General features: G+C 57.8%; 2 protein-coding genes and 4 pseudogenes across 2 annotated transcripts; 1 reads left to right on the top strand and 5 right to left on the bottom strand.

Annotated features, from left to right (window-relative positions):
• Nucleotides 1-2,766: 2,766 nt before the first annotated feature.
• GL50803_0061460 (Reverse transcriptase/endonuclease, putative) lies at nucleotides 2,767-2,985 on the top strand (annotated as a pseudogene; the record flags this gene model as incomplete).
• A 1,207-nt stretch (nucleotides 2,986-4,192) lies between these two features.
• Nucleotides 4,193-5,302, bottom strand: GL50803_0061458 (Solute carrier family 35; the record flags this gene model as incomplete). The annotated part of the gene is made up of 1 exon (XM_038046271.1): nucleotides 4,193-5,302. The coding sequence occupies one exon, from the start codon at nucleotides 5,300-5,302 to the stop codon at nucleotides 4,193-4,195; it is 1,110 nt and encodes a 369-aa protein (XP_037901530.1).
• A 3,824-nt stretch (nucleotides 5,303-9,126) lies between these two features.
• GL50803_0061453 (uncharacterized protein) lies at nucleotides 9,127-10,638 on the bottom strand (the record flags this gene model as incomplete). The annotated part of the gene is made up of 1 exon (XM_001704260.1): nucleotides 9,127-10,638. The coding sequence occupies one exon, from the start codon at nucleotides 10,636-10,638 to the stop codon at nucleotides 9,127-9,129; it is 1,512 nt and encodes a 503-aa protein (XP_001704312.1).
• A 1,621-nt stretch (nucleotides 10,639-12,259) lies between these two features.
• On the bottom strand, nucleotides 12,260-14,593 carry GL50803_0061452 (High cysteine membrane protein; annotated as a pseudogene; the record flags this gene model as incomplete).
• A 1,024-nt stretch (nucleotides 14,594-15,617) lies between these two features.
• Nucleotides 15,618-16,102, bottom strand: GL50803_0061449 (Reverse transcriptase/endonuclease, putative; annotated as a pseudogene; the record flags this gene model as incomplete).
• Nucleotides 16,103-18,604: 2,502 nt separating this feature from the next.
• GL50803_0061446 (Reverse transcriptase/endonuclease, putative) lies at nucleotides 18,605-19,243 on the bottom strand (annotated as a pseudogene; the record flags this gene model as incomplete).
• Between the last annotated feature and the right edge of the window lie 811 nt (nucleotides 19,244-20,054).

The raw sequence follows: 20,054 nt of genomic DNA, 5'->3' as shown, positions 1-20,054 counted from the left end.
CGGCTATAGTAATGGTTAGCATAGCCCGATGGATACAGAGCCGGAGAAGACGCGGACCGGATCTTGTGCTAACTGATGGCGTGCCGTCTACTGTCTACAGCGCAGAGGTGATGCGTAGACGCACCCGCCTGCCCCCACTATAGGTGGTCCTTGCAGTACCAGACCCGGTAGAGTGGGCTGCCGTCAGGAGCCAGCACAGCGGAGGGCGCCATGTGCCGATAGGAGCGTGCCCGGGTCGCCCCTGGTTACACCGTAGGCGACGCAAGGACGGACAGGCGCGGGTCCCACTGTAGCGACACGTGCAAGACACAGCCGCGCGTCATCAGGGCCTCAGAGAGCACTGGCTATGATACGGAAGGGCTACAGCCAGCCCGTTCCAAAGAAGGGGAGCCACACAGGCCCGAGGATCACGTCTCCGGAGAAGGGAGTTCTGTCCCGGTGGCCGAGACAATGAGGGGGCGATAGCTGGAGCCCGCCCGCTAACCTCGAGCCCTAGATAGCTGCTCGCGGCAAGCATGCAAGGCGCTCACTCTGGGACACAAGCGGACATCCGGCCCCGGGCTGAGTGTGTCCCTTTGGGGAGTCGGTGTAGCAATGGCCCGACGCTCGGCGTGTGGCGGTCTCGCCTCACAACTCCCGTCGCCACGTCATTGGGCCACCTAATACCAGCCTGGACGCAGCTTGCGGGGCTCTGAGCGGCCCATCGATCCTCGTCCAGCGGAGGGCTGGGCATGTCTTCGGAGCCCTTGACCACGGCGCCCGGTGACGTGGGCAAGAGCATCCCGACCTTCCGCTCCCGCCTGCAAACCTTCGCATCCACTGCCAGACGACCACATGGGGCTGCAGGATTACTGCCGCTAGGATCTGCCCCAGCGGTGCACCACATCACGAGGCTGGTAACTATACGTGGTACACCCGCAGAGCGAAGTGGGCCGCACACCGGCGATGCAGGCCAAGGCTACCGATACAGGGCCAGTGCGGAACCAGCTGCGACTGCGTAGGCGGCCGCAGTCAGCAACCATATCTGATGATGTGGGGGCCGGTAGTCCTGGGCTGCAACCTTAAGGGCCTGCTAGAAACGAAGTGTGCATGGCAGCATAGGATGTCACAGGAGGACAAATTTAGAGAGTTCCGTGCTGGCGTCTGAAGGCAAGGATCCGGGCTGCGGGACACAGCAAGGCACGTCTACTAGGCCCGAGGGACGGCCGCACGGAGGAGGATAGGTCCACCCATCCAAGAGCCGCTCCGGCCCGGCAGCTGAGGGGCGTCCACTGGTACTACCTGCACGCGGGAGCACTCCTGCCACCCCGTAGAACGGAGAGCAGCACCCCCCAGCAGTAAACACATCAAGCGCCGTAATTAGAGTAGCCGTAGCTGCTACACCATCCGGCCGACCGAGTGCAGTGAACAGTGTACAGCCGGTGCTGCTCCGGGGGCGCTAACTTGGGACCCCAAAAACTAAAACGCGAACCAAGGGGTTCGCCTGGCTACTAACGCTGCAGCCTCCGTGGCCAGCGCCCCGGCATCGGCGCCCGCGGCTTCATCTCGGCCCGCTGCGGCACTCGCTGGACATGTAGATGTAAGGATGGCCCGGGGCGCCCCGCCGGCTGCCGCACGCAAATCGGTAATCCGGGGATCCTCCTGCACCGAGGGGCCAGTAAGGGGCTCCGCAAGGCGCTCCTTCTCCAGCGCCGTCGGGGGCTCGCTGGGGTCGGCACAGGGACGGGGTCAGAAGCAGACTTGCCTCAGGGGCGCGGCTAGAGCACCCGCTGCTGGACGAGGCCTGCTCGGGGCGTGCCGCGGCGTCTGATTGGATCAGCGCCACAACCCGAGAAGAGTCGACTGCACCTGCTGCATTTCGATTTGGCTTTTTGGGGCGCGCGGGGTGCTATTCTACGAGGGCGGGGAGCTCCTGCGAGTGCACGTGAGAGTACGCCAACTGCCCGTCCGACGAGGTCCTGCGGAAGAGCTGCAGCCCGCCCCTGTAGCGTTGCAACTGTGGAAATGCTGCCAGTAGATAGGGCGTCCTCCGGCGGAGATACAGGAGAGCCCCGCCACCCGGCCAGCGAGAGCCTGCCTGCAAAGACGGCACGCTCACCGGCCCATGCGCCTCCTTCAACGTGGGCCCGTCGAACCGGTCTCGATGACCTGCACGGTGATCCTGAGGAGCTCCCAAGCTGGGCGTGCTCTCCGCAGCAGGCGACTGCCCGCAGGAGCCGCGGAAGGCCTCTGCAGCCCTGCCTATGTACGATCCCGGGCGGCCCAATGCCGGCAAGAGGCGTGCGTGACGCTGACAAGGCCTCGGCCGCCCATCAGCCTGGGACCGTGGTGAGGAACATGCTAGAGGTAATGCCCGCACGCACGGCCTCCCAGCCCGGAGAACGCCGCATTCCGATTCGCGCGAGCGCCGACGTTTCAAACTTTTTATTCCACCTTGCCATGCGGTCCGCCGGCCGTCGGTCCGTGTGCCGGGTCGTCGAACAGGACACGCGTCTTCCTGTTAGCGCCGCGACTGAGGCGACCGGGGGAGCCGGTGCGAGGGCTGGGCCTGTTCGGGCGCCCCGGACCTGTGCGCTCCTTACGTGCATCCCACGATGATTCACTCCACCCGGCCACCTCTAGGGCTGTGCTGCTGGGCCCGCCTGAGGCGCACTCAGAGCCCGCCCAGGCCAGGCTCTCTGAGGATGGGATGATCGTAGACGGCAAGCAGGGGCTCCCTTCCACTGGTGCAAAGCGACAACTAGGGGCCCCGTGCAATCGTTGCCTCTGTGTCTCGGGGAATGCAACATGGGCCAGAGATCAGACCAGCCCGGCGACCAGAACCAGAACCAGAAGCCCGACATCTGGCTCGTCGACAGATGCAAGGCGGTGGGCGTGGGTGTCATCCAGCAACCGCATGGATACCACAGCGAGAAGGTCAAGAAGTACAAGGACGAGACAGACGGATCCCTCCACCCCAAGTCCAAGAAGCACCTCGAGGAGTCCTCTGTCCATGGCCTTACGCCACCTATAGGGAGTGAGCACCCGACGAGGCCACTCAGAGCGACTGCCTTCTGTCAGTGTGCTTTTGATCATGGACGGGCCCGTATGACCAGGGCCACCAATGGCTGCAACCGAGACAGATGGGAACACCTGGAAAGGCCAGCAGTGCCCTTATCCCTCGCCCACCAGACATGTCATAGGGGAGGTACCACCTAGAGTCTACCCGAGATTGCAGAGGGCTGGACCTCAACAGACCAGATGCGAAATCCCCTGACGCCTACGCTCAGACTGAACAGGCACCACATAGGCAACCTCTAACGCACCGTTCCATGGTAACGTGTCCTTGCTAACTCAGCTGTCTGGGGCCAGCTCTGGCGTCCAGCCTTAATGCCGCTACTATCTACGAGGGACGTAGTACTCAGTTGAGACGGTAACTGCAGGACTCTATATGCTCTAGTTGTAAACTGGGAGTATGAGGGCCCATTAGTATAATCTATAACGGACATCAGTAAAGTTGTGAGATACAAGGTACTCCTGCCAGTAACGCCTAGTGCTGTGCTGGACCTAGGATGTGCCCGAGCTCGGTAGATGGCCGTTAAGGTCTGGCCATCGGATGCAGAGCCTTGGCTGCATGAGAGAAGGCTACGGGCATGGCATGGTCGTCTGTCTGTGCCTTACCTGTCAGAGAAGTTCAATGCAGAGCTCAAGACCAAGACAAGTAGCTCCAGCAGTCAGACTAGAGGCCATACATGTCAGTCAGCGAATGTAGGGTGACTAATTAGGTGTCCAGCCAGATAGAAGATGAAGCACGGCCTGGAGGCAGTCTATGGGAGAGTGACTCACCATACGCAGGCTCACGCATCGCTGCAGGTCACATAGGGGCATATGGTGTACTGCATATTGCCTGACGGACCGTGTAGCCGCTACCTTCAATGACCATGGCACGACAACTATATTCCCTACAGATGTTAATGCTCCAGACTGATGCATACCAATCTAGTAAAAGATAGGAAACACAAATACAGCTCTAGGAATGGTCACTGTCTCGATCAGGCCACTCGACGCTTCAGGTTTCAATTGGGCTTCCCATAATTTACTGGGTCAGGAGGATGGCCCTCCCCGCTTTATGACAATATGCACAGTACGGGGCACGTCGCTGTGCGAAGACAGGATTACAATAGTCAGTGGCCCGGTCACTCCAGCCAGGCTGTTATTTGGGGGAGCCCGGCGTTATCCTCCGCTCACCCCTGCAAGTGGCCCTTACGCCGAGTCCACGAACATTGTTGTGGACCACGATGCCCAAGACTAGTACACCGAACCCCAGCAGCTCCAGAAGCGAATACGGAGTGAGGGGCTCTCCATATGGGCGACTGTAGTGCCTCGTCGAGTAGTATACTATGACCATGATGGCCCATATCAGCAGTGATCTCAAGTTATCAAATAGAGACAGATGGGTTGAAGTAAGAATCTTCCCGACAACCAGCCCGGACCATTTAAAGAGTAGAATGGATAGCGCATATAGGAGATTCATGGCTAGTATGTTTCCGTTGACAAAGGACATGTACAGCGAGTTGGCATAGTTCTCCAGGCTCCCGTGGTCGCTGCCAGGCATCACGTGTGCCAGCGGGCACGCAACGCACAGCGACAGGATCACGCCACAGACACCCTCCCAGCCAACACCTAGCAGAGAGTCTATGGCCCGGCTCTTGAAGGTCTTCTCTTCTAGAAGGTATTGCGTGGCAGAGAAGATCTGTCCGCCGACGACGAGCAGGACCCCTATGGTAGTCTCGAGGGTGTCTCCGTGCTCCCGCTTCTGGATCGCAATGGCGACGTCTACTAGGAGAAGTCCTAGAAACGCAAAGCAAACACCCATGATCTCCCACCTCTCCGGTCTCCTTTTTAACAGGGGGATTGCAAGGATCTGGCAAAAGACGATGGTGAACCCCCGAAGGCTTTGGGCCGCAGACACCGAGATGTATAGCATAGCAGTGTTGAAGGCCGTCGCAAGCACGAACTTCCAACAAGGCAGTGGACCCACCATAAGCTTCCTTGCTTTCTTTCGAGCGATCTGCGGAGGGAGCTGCCTCTGCATAGACAGATGTGTGCATGATGTCTTGAGGGCTGTGCTATTCTCTTGCTCGAAGTTCGTTGCACTATCGGCAGCCATATCAGGAGACGATTTGGAGATGCTCCTTTTAATGACGCACCGCTTTATGCAGAAAACTCCCAGGCCGATACTCTCACCAAGGAACATGAAAAAGGCTGGAATCCACACCTTGTCGTACAGCTCCAGCTGGCCTTCGACATTCTTGCCCTTCATATAGTATGAGACCTTTCTGAAGAATACCAAGGGCGCCTGCCGTCATCATCGCTGCAACGAGGAGTAAGATACGGTATCTGAGGTCTATGTTGCATGGCATTGTGTCTGTAGTCAATGAGAAGTACAAAAATAAATCCTTAAGCGGAGTGATTGTGGCTGACCCTTGACATCCATGTGGCACGGCTGGGCGGTAGAACCCTAAGTGCCACAATCCTGAGAGGTTCCTACTCCCCTGTTCGCTGCACTCTGTATCATGTAACAAGAAGGTTTGATGGGACTAGACCTCGCTGGTGGTGTGGCCCTCTCCATGGCCCCCGGGCTTGATGAATGACCAACGCGAGGCATCAGTCGATAATACAACTTTTTGTGCAGCATCATCTGGGTACGCAAGTGCTGTAACGTGTCGTATCCCAAGAGGCACAGTGGCCATGATCTAGCTTGGTAGGTCAGAGCAGAGATAAGTATACCTTCTTGAGGGTACGAGTCCCATAAAAGCAGCTGTAGCACATTCTGATGTTCTTGCTCGCTGGCACTCGTTCGTCCCTTTGTGACCTTTAGCGCCAAAGAATCGTCCCTAGCTAGCCAGGATGATGAGGAGGCTCATCCGCCTGCTGATCATGGGCTCCATACAACCGACCCTATGGTGAACAACCAAACAGAATGCTGCGTTCCCCAGAGTGCGAATGGACGATTGTGTACTGGATAGCTGATAAATTTCCTTTGAGGAACCGGCAAGCTGTCGGCGCCCAATGTGCGGGTGAAGTCTGTTCTTACTCAGCCTGCCATTATTACTCGGGTCCTCACTCCTGGACGTATGTCCTGAGATCCTGGATATCGCGGTACAACAAGACCCTGAACACTCGGCCAGTAACAGAGTGCTCTAAGTTACATGCTGAATCTCATATGGCAGAAGAATACCCCGAACCTTGAAGCCTAGGGCTAACTAGAGGGCAGCGAGCAAAGAACAGTCCGACAGCCCCTGTTCGTGGGCCCACTTGGCACTCCATCTTGGCAAAAGGCGACAGGAATGCGCAGTGAATCTCCTGGCTGCTATTTGATTGCTCTCGGTCTCGACCTCGATATGGGCTGGCCTTTGCGCTCTGTTGCATCCGAACGACACTACGGCACTACAAAATCATCGTCTTGTATCTGACTTGGAGATCCTCTAACATTAAATATTAGCCACCATGAGATTACAAAGTGCACAGTGGCACAGTGAGCTGTGCGTCAATGCTGTCGATCCACCGCCCGAGGTAATTCATTACAGAAGCAGCTGCGATGGTACGAGCTAGCATCCACACAGGTAATCAATGATCGTGCCTACTTACGATCTAGGAGCCAGAGCCTTGCGTTGTCAATCCTAAAGGAATCTGTCAGGCGTGCAATGTATGCGGCAATCCAAGATCGCCGTAGCAGACAATAAAGATTCGAATAACCACGAGACAAGCAATTGCAGACCAAAGGGCCAAGGGATGAGTAGGAGCCCAAAGAGTGCAGATGAGCCTTGAAGAACAGTGTGTAGAGGTAATATGGATGCGTACATTCAGCGGCTGTCATCTCCTTAAGAGCTGTAGAAGTGCACACAGTAGCAAGGCATCGATGAAATCATCACTACTACTATGCTCGGAGAAGGGCTCATTAGTGTAGGTACCATGGAGACAGGGGCTGGCGTCCGCTCGAGTGATAGGCCACTAAATGTTAGGATCAGACACTTGTAAGTACTGCAGTATGTATCTATGAAAGGCATGTGGCTGACTGCTATCCTGTCGCTATCTCTCCGAGGCCCGAAAAGCCAAAAGATAAAGTAGGGCATTATCGTGTGTCAGGGTCTATGCCGTTTAAGCCTTCGAGGTTTTTGTTGCGCATGCTTGCCCCGAGTCTTATCAGCCTGCCGCCGCACACCCTGATGCATGATGCAACTTGGTTCCGAGGGCTCATCTAGCCGTCCACCCAAATCAGCGGTCCAGATATTCCTTCACATTAATATGCCTAAGAGCTCAGTAGGGCGCTCCCTTGTTGGTCCTTCTGGTTGCCGACGCCAGGGCAAAGGGTCAAAGGTTAGCTTCCCTTGGCTCTGCTCTGGCCCCTTCTCCATTGTGGAAGGCCAGAATAGACAGCAGCGTTGACTGGTTAGCACTACGCTTCGAAGACTGCCAGTTGTTCTGGTGCATCTCCATGCTACCTCATGTGCGCCGGAGCGCCATCCTGCACAGAGTAGAAAAGGTGTGTGGTAACCCTCTACAGAGTAATGAGAACAAGGGCTACAGAAACATCTACAGTTGACTGTCTGATGCTCAGCTCATCGCTCCCTGGTAAAGGGTGTACAGCTTGCTCCCCTTAGCCGGGTCACGAAAGCGCTGCAGGCGGACAGAAGGGGCCAAGGACAAAGGGCCTGTCACGCTCTTGGTCCAGAAAAGGCCACTTGCTGAAGGCGGTGCCTGTAAAGATGGTCCAGCAGATCTTCAACTAGCCCGTGCTTATTACAGTGGATGGATTGGCGGATTTTCATAGCAAATTACCGTCTTTATGCGCCACTCTTACGCAGTACCGACGCATCTACACACACTGCGAGAGTAGTCTATATCACTGAACATGCCCAGGCACCCGCCAGCTAGGCCATGGCAAGATGTCCGCGCCTGTCCTACTCCCAGACGCGCCTGTCCAAGGCAGAGAAAGGCTGTGTCGCGATCCATACCACTTGTCATATTGCAAACTTTTTACATCTGTCGTTTCTAGTGTGTCGATTAGTCTCTAAACTATGTCTGCCGTCGAGTAGAGCCCTGACTTCTTAGGCGACACAAAGCAAGGATCGGATCTCGTCTAAACGCAGATAGCTAAGTCTCGCGCCCTCCACAGACCTGCTAACCCCTACCGTGGCGTAGAGAGGCGCCAGTAGTTTTTGCAGTTAGTCAAAGGGATATTAGTGACTTCACAACCCTGTGTGCCCCTGAGTAATGATCTGCTAGTTTGCAAAACGAATGGGCCTTGTGCAAGCCACTGGCTAGTGCATCCCCTTGTGAGGATATAGTCTCCCGGGTTTTCTCGTTTCTCGTGTATTCTGCTACAACTACAAGGGGTGTGCTTAGGAGATGTTACGCCGCCTTGAGGTTGAGCCGGCTGGCAATCCTTGTGCTGCTCATCTGGCCCAGAGACAGAGAAAGCTTCTGTTAGAGTTGAGCTCCCCTTCAGTATCGTCATTACAAGCTAGGTAGCCGAGCAGTCAACGCGTACACGTACCACGAAATGAGTACCGACGAGCTGACCTGTGGGATGGACTGGACCCGTCACCCGGTGCGATCTGCTTCTAGCCGGCGGGAGTCGTTAATAAGGAGCCCCACCACAGTGACGGGGACAGGAGAACAGGCCCACAATGTAATAACAACCAACTTTTTCATAAAGGCATGCCTCTATTTTCAGACATAGCCAAAGTTCCGTGGGTTTACTCGTGAAGTCGTGGGCCATATCCACAGGCAGGGGATCCGGCAACACAGCACATAGCACGTAGTGGGCGTGTCTCTGTATGGGTCTGCTCTGTATCCTGGAGTCTCAGTATGCTGGATAATCAAGCCTGCTAGACGTGTATCTGTCGGAGCATCCTGTCTATAACCGCTATCAGAGCAGCAAGTGTAACCCCCGCTTATACAGTCAATTGGCGCATCATATTGGTAATCAGACAGCTACTATTATGACTAGCATACTGGTTAGGAGTGTACACAAGTGCTTATATCTGAATATTGGATTGAGAGTGACGCCCCTCGTCCGAGTAGGGCTACTAGTACGGTATAGCCCCGGTCTGCACGAGTAGATAGTCTGCGGTACAGCATTCAAGCAAAGTACTGGTTTTTCTCAATGTCGGCAACGAAGAGCACCCTGTCCTCGCTGCACAGATAAATGACGTCGACAGTGGCATAGTCGATGAAGTTCCCGTTCATGAGGGCCACCCCTGTCTCGGCCAGGATCGGGTTAACAAGGGGGAGGTACTTATCTAGAAGAAGACGCTTCAGCAGAGGAACAGGATCATCCATCCCTTCGCTGTGCTTCTTGGTGGCGATATCGTGCACTCCAAGAAGCTCTACATATGCACGAACTTGGTCGTTGTTAAATCCATAGGTAAACTTCTTAAGCTTGAGCGCAGAAGAGAAGAGCACGTCGCCCTCAAGGTTGGCCAGAGTTACAGGGGTTTGGTCTGATACCTTGCTAGCTGTCACAACGAGTGCCCCCGTGAGGTTGACCGGTAGTGCAGCCGCCCCGATCCACGGTATGTGGGGTGCGGCATCCTTGGAGGGACTGACAGACAGGGTCAGGGTGACCCCGAGTCCAAGGTCGTTAACAGTGCTTAGTAGTCCGGCCTTCACAAGAGCCTCTGCAAGGCCGGGTATGTTCTGCGCCCTGATGGTGCTGTACGGGACAGTGAGACCGTCTGCCTTGAACTTGTCATACGCCACGTGCCAGGCATACAGGTAGGAGTTAACTGATTCCCTGTCTACATAGAACTCATAGTCCCTGTCGGTGTAGACTGTCTTCGGAGGGGGAGAGGTGATCTTGTTTGGATAGAGAGCTCTGACCGACCAATCTGGGATAGTAGCGATCATTGAAAACCCACCCTGGTCTGCCACTATCTTGTTATCGACGACATTGATGCCGTTGATGTAGCGCTGGTCAGTCAGATAGTCATCACCGATCTGGACAACTAAGGGCAGGTTGAGCATTGACTGCTTTATTGAATTGAAGATTGTGTTAAAGAGGAGTTGCAACACGGTGTTCTTCATCAAATCCTCCAACGTGGGCGCCATGCCCTGGATGGCAGTTGCAAGGACAGACCCGCCTGTGTCGAGTCCGATCGCATCGATGTCGAGCCCAGACGAGTACACGACGTTCGATATCTCGGAGAGCCCGAAGTGGTAGGGGCAGGTGGGGTCGTCTCCGAGCCTCAGAGAGATGTCTGCCCCGAAGTCCTTGAGGGTGAAGATGCAGTCGACGGTCCCGGTGATCCCAGTGATGGTAGTTTTAAGCCGCATCGAGATCTGCATGATGCCGTCCCGGGCCTCCATCTTGACAAAGTTGTTGTCTTGCAAGTAGACCTTCATGGTTGAAACACGCACTGCACGAGGCCTCACATTCGAGAGGGTAAGCTTCAAAGACCCGACAGTTATGGGTATCTCTGGAAACGCTGGAAGAGCAGAGATAACGTCAGGAATGATAGAGTAGCCCTTCTGGCAGAACTTCTCCAGTCCGCGTCGGGTGAAGCGGACCCCCATTCCATGTTCAGGTTCGTTAGTAAAAGGTGTACCCAAGGCACATCCCAAAGCAATAGAAAATAGTAGTAGTACTAGCATTCAGAGAAATTATTATCCTATTAACAACACATACGCCAAAAGACCTTTGGGTCCGCATGCTGGATACTACTAGCGCGTGCTCTGTTTCACTGTCATGAGGCGCTGATACCAGCCTTGTGGACCGAGAGCAAGCTTGGTGTGTCACATCTCAATAACATAAGTTAAAAGTGCAGAAGCCCCGTTCTCGTTTGGTCCTGGTTAGCGACGGGCTGTTACTGGCTCCGTGCCTGCTCATGTGCACAGTGTCATTATCATAGCGTGCCAGTCGCTTGTGGCCCTTGAGCTACTGGCTATGGGCACCATGCTAAATGTGTTCCAATGGGTGAAGAAGCCAGGTGCTTCGACGTGTTGTCCATGGTGGCGGCATCCATCCCGTGGTGCTATCGGGGCATTCGTTGCGTGCCTCACGCTTACCCAACGTGGACCCGATACCGAGGAACAGTTCCACAAGCGCCACTACCCCCGACCTGCGAGGCACAATCGTAGCGCTACAAGGATCGGAGGTCCTTTATCGCATCTTTGGCCAGTGTGCATATCAGCTGGAGTGGGAGGCGTCGACACTGACACCGATGGAGAGCCTCTTAGGAATAGATAACGGCTTTCCCGATCAACAGCGCGGCAACAGAGCGGGGGCCGCATCCTCGCTCTGCTCCGTGCGAGTGAGACCTCTGGGCCTGTGTGGGGCGACTGAACAAGGCCAGGACAGCACCACCCATGGTCTGAGCCCACACTTGCATGCACCGCACGTCGCTCACCGAGATCAGGGTCGTTGGCACACCCCATCACTGCCTGCAAGGCTCGTCTGTTCCTATCTGACTGAAGAAACACAGCCCGGCGCCAGGCAAGGTCAAGCATCCTGTGTGGGCCCCAGCACGTGAGCTTTAGCCCGGGTCGACTCTACGCGAAGGCGTGGCATTGCTACGCAGCAGGGCAACCCACTCCCACAAAGACTGCAGGGCCATCCGATGGGGCCGAGACGCCGAAAGCTGAGCTCCTCGTCCTGCGCATTATTTATTGATTCTGACGGGAGTCGATGCTCTGGGCCAGCTAGGCCGTCCCCAGCGGCTCTGTGGCTTCTGCGAGCGCTCACTGAGATAGGCCACCGTGCGGGGAACCTGGCTATCGACCTCCTAAGACACCGCAATCAATCGCAGGTGGCAGCTCGACGGTCCACCGTAGAGTCTACAGCACAGTGCGTGTTGCCAGGTAAGGTGTCACGATGGGGGATGAGGCGTGCTGGGCCCCCGGAACCTAACGGGACAAGCATCCCTATGGCACGCATAATGGGGAGGAGGGCATGAGAGCAGGGGCGCGTACTATTCTCGGGGCAGCTAGGATGGCACCATAGCTCTGCTACACCCCAGTCTTGTCGCCGTGGGGGTGAACACGATTCCCTGGCCTGAGGCGGCGCTTCGCACACACCGTCCGGGCTGCACAGGCCTGTGAGGCCTTCTCCACTGGCCGGCGCCCTCTGCTTCTGGGACTGAGTCTGCCCCAAGCCGATGGCTCAGAAGGCATACACACGGGAGCCAAGCATCTGCTAGTCTAGGCGGTTGCCTGAGCCCGTTGTGGATCACTGAGCATTCACTCGTTATGAGCTGCGGCTCGCATGGCCACAGAGTCAGAGCTCGTCCACCGTCCCCACGAGCTTCATATTCTCAGCTATCACCCTTGTCTTCAAAGCTGCCCTCGATTCTCTCCGCCTCCGCAGGACGAACCAGCATGCGAGGGCGACGGCCACTATGATGAGAAGAGAGACAACGACTGCCACGATGATCGTCGTGGAGCTGGAGCCGGCCTTCCTGGTCTGAGAGACGCATGTGTCACCCCTGAGGGTGTACCCCTCTATGCATATGCAGAGAGAGCCGACTGATTGTGATCCGCTTGGACAGCCTGAGGCGCAGGATCTCTTGCTCGGCTGGACATTGTGGCTGCTGTCTGCACATGAAAGACACTCGCCATTTGTGTTGCAACTCGAGCACCCCGTGGCGTCTGACGGGCAGGTGTTCCTAGCGATGCATGCGCCGTCACTGCTGGGCTCGAAGCCCTCTGCACAGACGCACCTTCCATCCTCCTCTCTCTGATCCAGCTCCGTGCATGTGAGTGGGCACGAGAAGCCATCGACGGAGACAAGTCCGGGGGAGCACCGTGTGCACACGAGGTTGTTATCCTTAGGAGTGCATGCTTGACAGCTCTCAATTCCACATGTGGCACACTGGAGCTCTTCTGGATCCGCATAGTATCCATCGCCACAGCCAGACGCGTCGACACATGTGGCCGTGTCAGAACCATTCATCTTGGTGTACTTTCCCGAGGAGCACTTGTGCAGTGATCAGACCCTGGACCCACTCCAGGCGTGCTGAGTCGCACTGGACACAGCCCTCCAGATAAGCCCCTGCAATGCATTCGCAAACGGATTTGCCATTGGCATGTCCTTGCTGATTTGGTCCATCACACTGGGACTGACATGAAAGGCTATCGATGGAAAGATACCCAGAAAGGCACTTCATACACTTTACCACACCACTATCAGACACACACGTCTGGCACTTGTCAATACCACACGAAGAACAAGTGTTAGTGGCACTATCTGCATAATACCCCTCACCACAGTCAACAGAATCTACACATTCAATGGCACCAGGTGCATCACGCTTGAGATATTTTCCTGAGACACAGGACGTGCACTTATCAGCCCCAGGACCCGTACAGGCTGAATTGCATGTGCTATGTGTATTTGTGACAGTATCCAAGTAGGTTCCTGTACTGCACTTACAGCTACAGACATTATTTTTATCGCAGCTACCTGAGCTACCCGATGGACATGAGTCGACACAGGAAGCACGTCTACAGTTGCATATTTCCCGGCCTTGCAACTGGCACACACAGGAGCACTGGAGGCATCAGGGCTAGGGGTGCACACAGCGCAACCGGGGACAAACTCATCGCATCTAGTACATGGCGAATCCTTCATGAAGTACCCTTGGTCCTCATTGCAAATAGTACATTTACCGTTGAACGTCTTTTTGCATATGGTGTCTCCAATGGGTCAGTGATGACGTAGCAGCCGCCCTTGTACAGGAAGATAGGGCGACCATAGAAATGCTGGTTGCAAGCTGCGCACATTCCGGCTGAGCTATCCTTTTGGCAGCTGTGTAAAATACTTACCTGCCTACAGTTTCCATTGTGTGGGCCTCACTAGTGTTGGTGCACTGCACAAGCAGAATAGCCACCCATCTCTGTTTGGTTGACCTCAGCACATACTTTAGCTCCCTCCTTACTGCTACCGAGCATCCGCTCCTAGACAAGCACCAACTACACAATGAGTACAGTATCCTTTCTGCACCTGTTAGAGCCAAAGGTTGCGCATACTCCATCGATTGGGGCTTTGGTCTCATCTAAGCAGGAAGTACATTGGAGATTGGTGGCGCCTTTTGCATTGTCTGGCGCAGGATTCTGAGGAAGGGACACACGGGTCGCACAGCCTTCCATTCCGGATAGCGTATCACGACATAGGATACGTCTTTCATCGGTGGTAGTATCTGGATTCGTAAAAATAGCCCCATACTCAGTATCACAAACTGTGCATACCCCGTTTGAAACGGTCTCGCAGATGTCTGTGCCAGGCCACTCATCATTATTGTAGCAGCCCCCATAAAATAGAAAATAACCTACGCCGTCACCAGTATTCCTACTTCCATTTCCACCAGCACATGACTTACAGCGTGTTCCACTGCCACTAACACCTTCTTGTTCACACACAGCTATGCCTGGTGCGCTGGCTCCACACGCTCTCCGTCGATAGGGATTTTTCCGGCTTTGCATTCGGTACATGGAGGCCTCCCGTGAGCGAGCATGGCGCACCTATTTCCACACAATCAGGCTGGTCCTCCTCACAGACACCGTAGTGAGTACCCCTGTCTGGAGTAGGCCTGTCGTCTGTCTGGGCTGCCAGAGAACACGGCGAGGAACAATAATACCAGCATTAGTAGATTTTTAATTGCTGATGTTTTTCGGTGCTTGCCTGTGGCCGGACACACTAGTCAGTTGCAGAGTGCCTGTACCATACATTGAAGACCCGCATATCCAGAAGCAACGCGTAAAAAGCAACTAGTGCTAGTACTATGATTGCCAACGATAGATTCTGCACTGGGTCCAGTTTGTGAATGGAGCCTTTTATTGGGGCTCTTCTGCTCACTCACCTCTCTGGACTCCAAAAGCGAAAATTGGATGCCGTCCAGTTCTCATGAGAAGTGCGCTGTGCTGCTGGGGCCTGCAGGTGCATTCGGAGACCTCACGAGCGGGCCTCCCCGCTTCCTGGTCACGGCCGGAGGGAAGGGTGATCGCGGATAGCATAGTGAAAGGTTTCCTCTATCAGTACGTCCAGAGCCTGGTGCCTCCTTCGATCGCTCCACAGGCGTGTGCCCAGGCCGAGCGTGCCTCCAGAGATGCTCGCACGCCAGTCTGTCCAGAGTTCTGACCTTCTCACAGCCTCGTGTGGTCCGCTAGTGGCGACCTCCCCTTTAGCCATCCTTCACAACAGGCGAGGGCGGGCCTTTGCGTTCGTTTTACATCGCTTCCACCTGACTCAACGGCAGTAGCCGTTGGGACTTCGGCTCCACTGGTGGTCCTGGTTCGGTGAGAGTCTATCCTGGCAATAGAAAGTGGGTGGGGCCGTGGCTCGCTATGAGGGAGCGTCGTTATTTATCTCTGGTCGTTGCTTCCCCTAAGAGCGGATATGTCTCCTGTCACTGTGGCTCTCTGGGAGTGATGATAGTCGCCTCTGTTGCCCCTCGGTGTCCGTCTGACCGTGGTTCTGGGCCAGCACTCCTTCTCAGCCGTAGTCACTCTGGTCCCACAGTGGGTCCACTTGGTGGTTGGAAATAGGCTGACAGAAGGAGTCCCTGGGTACTAGGCTGCCACATGGACAGCGAGGGCCGGACAGGGCTCTCAGTGCCCGCGGGGCCTTCCTGGCGTCTTTGGAGTGGGGAGCCGTCCATCCCGTAGATGGTTGAGAACGTCCCTGTGCCCCTGTCCTCTCGCTGTGGTATCCATGCGGTTGCTGGATGACACCCACGCCCACCGCCTTGCATCTGTCGACGAGCCAGATGTCGGGCTTCTGGTTCTGGTCGCTGAGGTGGCTGTGGGTCTTGATTTCCAGCTCTGCGTTGAACTTCCCCGAGACGCGGAGGTACAGGCACGCGACGATCATGTCGTGCCTCGTGGCAGCCCGGGCAGGTGCCTCTTTCTGCGCCATGATAGAGCCGCCCCTCTCCTTCAGGGCCCCTTCCTCCTCGGTCAGCACGCCGCACATCTGCAGACAGTACGTCGCCGCTCTGTCCGGAAGCTGGTGTGTGGCTGAGGAGGCGGTTGGAGTAGACCCCTTCCCCTGCAGTGCCTGGCCTTCCACCGACAGCTCCACCGGGGCCCTGGTCCCCTTGTTGACGTCCAGGGAGGCCCACACAGAGGGATATTTACTTCTACGTGTGCGCCAGGTCCTACAAGAGGTGCAGCCTCCCATCAGAGGGGTGAGGGTCCGCCCGGGGCGCCCGAGCCCCCGTGCCCGCGTGGTCTCGCGGCGGGGGCGCGGCCAGGAGGGCCTTCTCCCCGGCGTCAGGGGTCTGCCGAGCGCGGAGGGCGCTGAGCTCGGGCGGCCGGGCGGGCCCAGAGACGGGGGCTGCGGGTCAGTTGGCGGGAGGCCCTGGGCGGGGGTGGCAGGGACATAGCAACATATACTGCATAGCACCATGCGGGGGTGTGAAGGGCAGCTTCCCTTGCCCCAGGGAGCAGGCGGGAGGGAGATCAGGGGGCCCCCTGGGGGCCGGGTCCAGGCACGCCAGAGGCGGTTTACTACGTAATATGCGCGCAAGGCGGTAAGGACATTGGAGGGGAGGCAGCCTCACGACGGAGGGGAAGGGCCCGCCCGGGGCGCCCAGCCCCCGTGCCCGCGTGGTCTCGCGGCGGGGGCGCGGCCAGGGGGGCCTTCTCCCCAGCTCCAGGGGTATGCTCCTGTGCGCGGGGGCGCGCGGGTCACGGCCAGGGGGGCCAGGCGCTGCAGGCTGTGTGTTAGTGGATCCGCGGAGAGGGCGGCCTGCGGTGTTAGGGCATAGCGGCATGCAGACATACAGGCCCGAGGGAGGCGTGCCATGTGAGGGGGAGTGGTAGGGGGGCATCCTGGAGGATCGATGGCGAAGGTGCCGATCCTCCTCCGTGGCGGCGCAGGAGTCCTGGATGAGACGTGATGGCGTGGGTGCTTGGCCTTTGCTCGAGCGCATGGTGTGGGTGGACCGATTCCCCGCATCCTCCAGGCCCTGCGGGGGCGGTCTTCAGGCCCAAATTCTGGATTTTGGAAAAAATAAAATCCACCATGAGCGTCGCCCCGGCGCAACCAGCAGGCCCTGGGCCGCGGAAACAAAGAGACAAATAGCCCGTGGACCAAGAAGAGTGCAGGCCTGTTTGGGGGGTAGAAGACGACGCGTCGGGCCAGAAACCCAGGGATCCAGGATTCCAGTCAAAGGCAGGCCTACAGACCGGCCCACTGCACCGCGCACATACGCGAGGCACCATAATGCTGTTGCACTAAAAAGGGAAGCGCGAGCCCAGAGAACCGGCGAGGAAACAGCTTGGGGGTGGAGGGGTTTGGGGAGCCCAAATTCTGGCCCATCGACACACGGGGTGAGCTGTGGCCGGCCCAAGGGGACAGCGTGGACAGGTGTGTGCAGTGCCCCATATAAGGATGCACGATGGGGATCGGCCGGGGCCACCGATTCGGGGGACAAGGGAGACGCGTCCGGACTGTCCCCGGGAGTCCGTGAGAAGGGAGGGTGCGGACCGTGCACCATAGCTAGCCCATCCACACGTGTCGTGCTATTCCAGAATGGTGGCTCACCGGAGGCGTCTGGCCAAGATGGCGGGGGCAGCGGGGCGGTGGTCCCATACGGCCCAGGAGGCCGACAGAAGGTCACGCCTGAGAGAGCAGACTGACGGCTTAGGAGGTGGTGTGGGGAGGCACGGGTGATGGAGGAGGCCCCCTAAGGGCGGGTCCAGGCTGATGACGCCAGCTCAGGACAGACCGGCAGAGCGCCGTGGAGCCATATTCTTCTGTGCGTGCCAGTCCCATCTGTGACAAGCAACCCATGTGGTGCCAGCGCTGGTGGGAGGCATGTGGCCCAGGTATGGAGCGAAACCTGGGGGCCCGGCCGGGACTGTCAACAGCCGTCACCGCGACTCAGCGGAGACCGAGCAGGAGAGGTAGAGAGGAGCAGGGGAGAATGGGCCAGGCAAACACAGGCGCATGAGGGATGGCCCATTGGAGGGCAAGCACCTGGAGGCCAGGGCCAGAGTGACCAGGTTCCCTGTACCGGGGCGCCCAGAGTGGGTACATGAGGGGGGGCAGTGGGGAAGCGATGCACCCGAGGGCTCAGTAGCACATAGCACCCGGCCATCCTCTCCAGGGGGCACCGGGGCGCTGCAGCAGAGGATGGCCCGAGCCAGGGCTGTGCCGCCCCGGACCGGAGGCGGCCACTGGCGGGCAGTTCCATGGGGGGATCAGCACGGCGCGGTGCGATGGTACGAATGACACACGGGGCTAGCCTCTTCCCCCAGCACCAGCTCGCCAGACTCAGCACCCAAGGACCGCCGCTGCCCGGGAGGACAGACAGACGAACACCGGGCTGCGGCGTGGGCAGATGACGAGTCCCATCGAGGAAGTGCCCAAACGTAGGCAGGGCGGGTGTCTGGCCATCCAGGGGGGCGTCCGGCCTGGCCCGGCCTGGTCGAGTGTGTATGGCATCGCGGCTAGGCATCTATCGCACCGTGTCTGGACGTGATGCACACCCGAATGATAGGGGCAAGAGGCCTCGGGTGCGAGCGAGGAGTACCAGGGGAGACAGCTCGGCACGCAGGCCCAGGGGTCCGTTCGCGCTGTGGGGCAGCCGACAGCGGGCAGGGTGCCCAAGCATGACCACTAGCGCCCCGTGTCGATGCGTTTGAAGGGGTAGAAGCCATCAGGGGCATGCGGCTTGGGAGGACCGACGCGCTTGAAGAAGGACGGCAGGGCCTTGTGCACCGGCTCGGGTGCTCCTGCATCGTCGGGGCTGTCGTCATCCAGTGGAGGCGGGGAGGGGGCCCTTGAGCACATGAAGGGGTCTGGGCGTTCGTTTGCATCCGGCTGTGCGGGGTGATCGGTGCCCCAGGTGATCGAGGAGGAGACCTCAGCAGGACCCCAGGGAGGAGGGACTGCCGCATCAGGATGCTGGCTGAGATCGGCCATGATCTCTACGGAGGGCGACGTGCCAGGGCTCCACATGGCAGGGGTGAGGGGAGTAGGAGGAGTAGCCCGAGCCTCGTTGGGAGCCGGTTCCGGCAGGGATACTGCAGGGGCGGGGCGGTGCACCGGCCTCTCCACTCGCAGCCCAGCGTACAGGAGGGCCGACAGCCTGTAGTGCCAGAGGATGACCTGCGCCGCCTCCTGCATGAAGCGCGCAAGGTCCACGCCGGCGAACGCGAGTCCGGCCGCAGACAGGTGGTGCAGGACGCCGTCAGCACCGACCACGACGGGGAGGATGTGGGCCGCCCGCCCCTGGAGCACGAGGGGGCGATACTTGGTAGGGTAGGGTAGGGTAGGGTAGGGGTAGGGTAGGGTAGGGTAGGGTAGGGGTAGGGTAGGGTAGGGTAGGGTAGGGTAGGGTAGGGTAGGGTAGGGTAGGGTAGGGTAGGGTAGGGTAGGGTAGGGTAGGGTAGGGTAGGGGGTAGGGTAGGGTAGGGTAGGGTAGGGTAGGGGTAGGGTAGGGTAGGGTAGGGTAGGGTAGGGTAGGGTAGGGTAGGGTAGGGTAGGGTAGGGGGTAGGGTAGGGTAGGGTAGGGTAGGGTAGGGTAGGGTAGGGTAGGGGGTAGGGTAGGGTGGTAGGGTAGGGTAGGTAGGGTAGGGTAGGGTAGGTAGGGTAGGGTAGGGTAGGGTAGGGTAGGGTAGGGTAGGGTAGGGTAGGGTAGGGTAGGGTAGGGTAGGGTAGGTAGGGTAGGGTAGGGTAGGGTAGGGTAGGGTAGGGTAGGGTAGGGTAGGGTAGGGTAGGGTAGGGTAGGGTAGGGTAGGGTAGGGTAGGGTAGGGTAGGGTAGGGTAGGGTAGGGGGTAGGGTAGGGTAGGGTAGGGTAGGGGTAGGGTAGGGTAGGGTAGGGTAGGGTAGGGTAGGGTAGGGTAGGGTAGGGTAGGGTAGGGTAGGGTAGGGTAGGGTAGGGTAGGGTAGGGTAGGGTAGGGTAGGGTAGGGTAGGGTAGGGTAGGGTAGGGTAGGGTAGGGTAGGGTAGGGTAGGGTAGGGGTAGGGTAGGGTAGGTAGGGGTAGGGTAGGGTAGGGTAGGGTAGGGGTAGGGTAGGGTAGGGTAGGGGTAGGGTAGGGTAGGGTAGGGTAGGGTAGGGTAGG

Source organism: Giardia intestinalis, chromosome 1 (assembly GCF_000002435.2).
Source record: "Giardia intestinalis strain WB C6 chromosome 1, whole genome shotgun sequence".
In the NCBI taxonomy this organism is placed as follows: domain Eukaryota; phylum Fornicata; order Diplomonadida; family Hexamitidae; genus Giardia; species Giardia duodenalis.
Note: the sequence above shows the minus strand (reverse complement) of the source record. Positions and strands in the feature narration are given on the sequence as shown.